The 3,350-nt window shown below is 54.2% G+C and overlaps 1 protein-coding gene across 1 annotated transcript; it reads left to right on the top strand.

Moving 5' to 3' along the window:
- The first annotated feature begins 1,009 nt into the window (after positions 1-1,009).
- On the top strand, positions 1,010-2,991 carry ARL4D (ARF like GTPase 4D). Its single transcript, XM_019752193.2, has 2 exons — positions 1,010-1,142; positions 1,718-2,991. Exon 2 carries the CDS (start codon positions 1,813-1,815, stop codon positions 2,413-2,415), a length of 603 nt encoding a protein of 200 aa, XP_019607752.2. The 5' UTR covers positions 1,010-1,142; positions 1,718-1,812; the 3' UTR covers positions 2,416-2,991.
- Positions 2,992-3,350: the final 359 nt, after the last annotated feature.

Below are 3,350 nucleotides of genomic sequence, written 5' to 3' on the forward strand. Positions count from 1 at the left end.
AAGGTAAATCTTTAACTAAAAATTCATATGCCTGGGGTGTGGCTACTCACCATAACCTGCCCAGTCAGGAATTTATGATCAGATCACCCTGTGAGGTTACTTTCCATAGAACCCCTTTTCGTCCATACCTTTCAATGGCCAGTCTTGTCTCTCTCAACAAGAGTATAAGCTCTCTGAGGCCAGGCCCTGTCGCCTGCACATTCTCCATATCCCTAGTTTCTCTGGCTCATATATGGTGCGCAGTGTGAATGGGGTCAATAAATACTTGCTCTGTGGAATGAAGAATTCTGCCTTTATCTATTTGAACAAGGAGGTCTTTAAGGGGTCTGCTGTAGACCAACACTCTGACTAGTGATTGATGGTTTTTTGTTGGGGATGCCTAACCCTACAGCCTCCCTGATGAGAGAAGATGGTCAGAAGCCCAGAAACTGGATTTAGACAGGTCCTTGCTCAGCCTCTTACAAGCTATGTGTGACCTTGGACAAGTCATTGAACCCGTCTGAGTTTTCTTCACCTATAAAATGCAGGCAACATCATCAGCCCCCTACTTCTTGGACTGTTGTGAGAATCAATAGGGGTAATGGGTTTAGGCTATTTTATAGGGTTCTTTGGTTCACACAGGTTTGAATATTGAATTAGGAAAGATAAAGGAGGGAGGCTTGTCAGTATCTCCCCCAGAGTCCCTCGCGGAGGGATTTTACCCGTGGAAAATCCTGGTGGAAAACTCTGCCTGGGGGAGGGGGATGCGGTGGCATTGAGTATTAAGCTCTTTACTTCTCCAGAGTTAAACGGTGCCACACGTGTGTTCCTTTTGCCCTTTCCACCTCCCATTCCTGGTTAGTCCCGAGTTGAATACCAAATACTGGAATACGGTAGAAAAGATCAATTAAAACGGTTACGGATGGAACAGACACAGATCACTGTGAGGTGGTAGATGCGGCGCGCGTATCTCCACGCCCCGCCCCGCCCCGCCGTAGCGGGGCCGCTGATTGGCCTGCACAGCGTGACGTCACTTGGGGTTTTTAAGGCTGAGTTCCTCCACTGCTCTGCAGTGGCGGCTTGCTGGATGCGGGCGTGGAGGTTCGCGTGGCGGCTCAGGCGACTGGCCCGGAGGGGCTCCTACCGCAGAGAGCGCGGCTGAGGTAAACGGGCTGTTCAGGCGGTACTGAGGCGGCCTCCGTCCGGGGCCTGGGGAGCTGGAGTGGGCAATCAGAGGAAGGCGGGCAGAGGAGTGTCGGGGTCTGTGGGGAAGAGATCGCCGTGTAAGGAGGAGCGTGCCTACCGCCTGGGGATGTGGAGGGTGGGTGGGAGCGGGCTTCAATCTTCGGTCCCAGCGCCCGCACCTTAATTCTTAAATTGGGGGCGCTGCCCGACCTGCCTCTACCCGCGAGGATTCTCGCCTGGGGAATGAGGTCGCGGCTTCTGCTACCGCACCACAAGCTCGGAGAAGACGCGCTGGAAGCCGATAGTCCGCCAGTTCCACGCCTTATCCCCCACCAGTGTCCCGGTACCTGGGGGTTTCTTCAGGTCTCGTCGCCCTTGTTAGGACTCCAGGAAGAAGGGAGCGCCTTTGTTACACCTGCAGCTGTTTTAAAAAGGAAAAGAAAGAATTTTAACAAGGAAGCATGGGCAGCTGATTTAGGAAAGGATCAAGACGTTGCACATTTCATGTTTATTAAATGTCTCCTCTTTTCTCTGATGACCATTCCCTGCTCAGATAACCTAGCTGTGGTCCCCGGAGCCTGTAATTTCAAGACCTCCTTCGTGCCTCTACTGTGAGCCCCAAGACCCGCACTTTAGCCGGAGCTCACCATGGGGAACCACTTGACAGAGATGGCGCCCACCGCCTCCTTCCTGCCCCACTTTCAGGCCCTGCACGTCGTGGTCATCGGGCTGGACTCAGCTGGAAAGACCTCTCTCCTTTACCGTCTCAAGTTCAAGGAGTTTGTCCAGAGTGTTCCCACCAAAGGCTTCAACACAGAGAAGATCCGGGTGCCCCTGGGGGGGTCCCGTGCCATCACCTTCCAAGTGTGGGATGTCGGTGGGCAGGAGAAGCTGCGACCATTGTGGCGCTCCTACACACGCCGGACAGACGGGCTGGTGTTTGTGGTGGATGCTGCCGAGGCCGAGCGGCTGGAGGAGGCGAAAGTGGAGCTACACCGGATCAGCAGGGCCTCGGACAACCAGGGTGTGCCTGTGTTGGTGCTGGCCAACAAGCAGGATCAGCCTGGGGCACTGAGTGCTACAGAGGTGGAGAAGAGGCTGGCGGTCCGAGAGCTGGCTGCGGCCACGCTTACCCACGTGCAGGGCTGCAGCGCTGTGGATGGCGTGGGTCTGCAGCCAGGCCTGGAGCGCCTTTACGAGATGATCCTCAAGAGGAAGAAGGCAGCCCGGGCAAGCAAGAAGAGGCGGTGACGGAGGCCTGCCCTGCCTCACCAGCAGAGGGCTGTGTGCACACCTGGACAGCCAGGCAGAGCCTGCGGCCCCTCACTCAGCCCCAGGGTCAGGACCTGTCCACCTCAGTGAAGGACCCAGGAGCACACTGGGGGTCCTCTGTTTTGGTGCTGAATTGGGGAGGGGAATGAGACATGGACTTTGTTCTCCCATTTCTCCCTCATCCTCCCATCTGGAGACATGGGGGCTGCAGGACTGAGGAGGTTTCAGTGTAAAATGTGACTCTACCTCGACCTTGTTTCTTGTTTTTCTTCTTTGGTTTTTTGATAGATGTGTTTGGGAGCAAAGGAAAGTTGCATTTGGGATGAATGAGAACTGTCTCTGCCCTGTCCCCACCCCCCACTGGGGAGTCTCCCCAGGCTGCTTTTCTAGGGATGCCAGTCACAATAGTCTTTATTTTTTTGTGTTTGTGTGAGAGTGCCAAGAATCTCTTCCCACATTTGTAGATCCACAGCCGTTTTATAAGCCATGTATGTCCTCTGTATTAAGTATTTTTTAGCATTTGTCAATAAGTTATTAAAGACTCATGATACTATAGCTCTAACCATGGTCTGCTATGATTTTCATCTCTTTTTACCTAGCTCCAGGAACAATCTAACATTTCTTTCCCCCGCCTTCTTTCAGTTCCCCCTCCCAACTCCGGTTCAAGCCGTTATTTCTCAGTCTGGTTGTGTAGGACACAGCTCCCTGGCCCATGCTGGTATTATGAGCCTTGTGCCCACCCCTCCCCCCGCCTCGCTTAAGGGGTCCCTGGTTGTCAGTCAGCTGCTCACAGCAGCTTTAGCCAGCTGCCGGCCACTCACGCCAGTTGCCTGCCCCTCAGGATGACTGCGGGCCACTCACACTGACCCCTGGTTGCTCAGGGCAGCCCAGCTCCAGGGAGAGCTATTGTTCAC

This window comes from Rhinolophus sinicus, linkage group LG15, assembly GCF_036562045.2.
Source record: "Rhinolophus sinicus isolate RSC01 linkage group LG15, ASM3656204v1, whole genome shotgun sequence".
In the NCBI taxonomy this organism is placed as follows: domain Eukaryota; kingdom Metazoa; phylum Chordata; class Mammalia; order Chiroptera; family Rhinolophidae; genus Rhinolophus; species Rhinolophus sinicus.

Excerpts from the sequence above, each read along its gene's own strand:
- ARL4D (XM_019752193.2), top strand. The coding sequence starts at position 1,813 with ATGGGGAACCACTTGACAGAGATGGCGCCCACCGCCTCCTTCCTGCCC.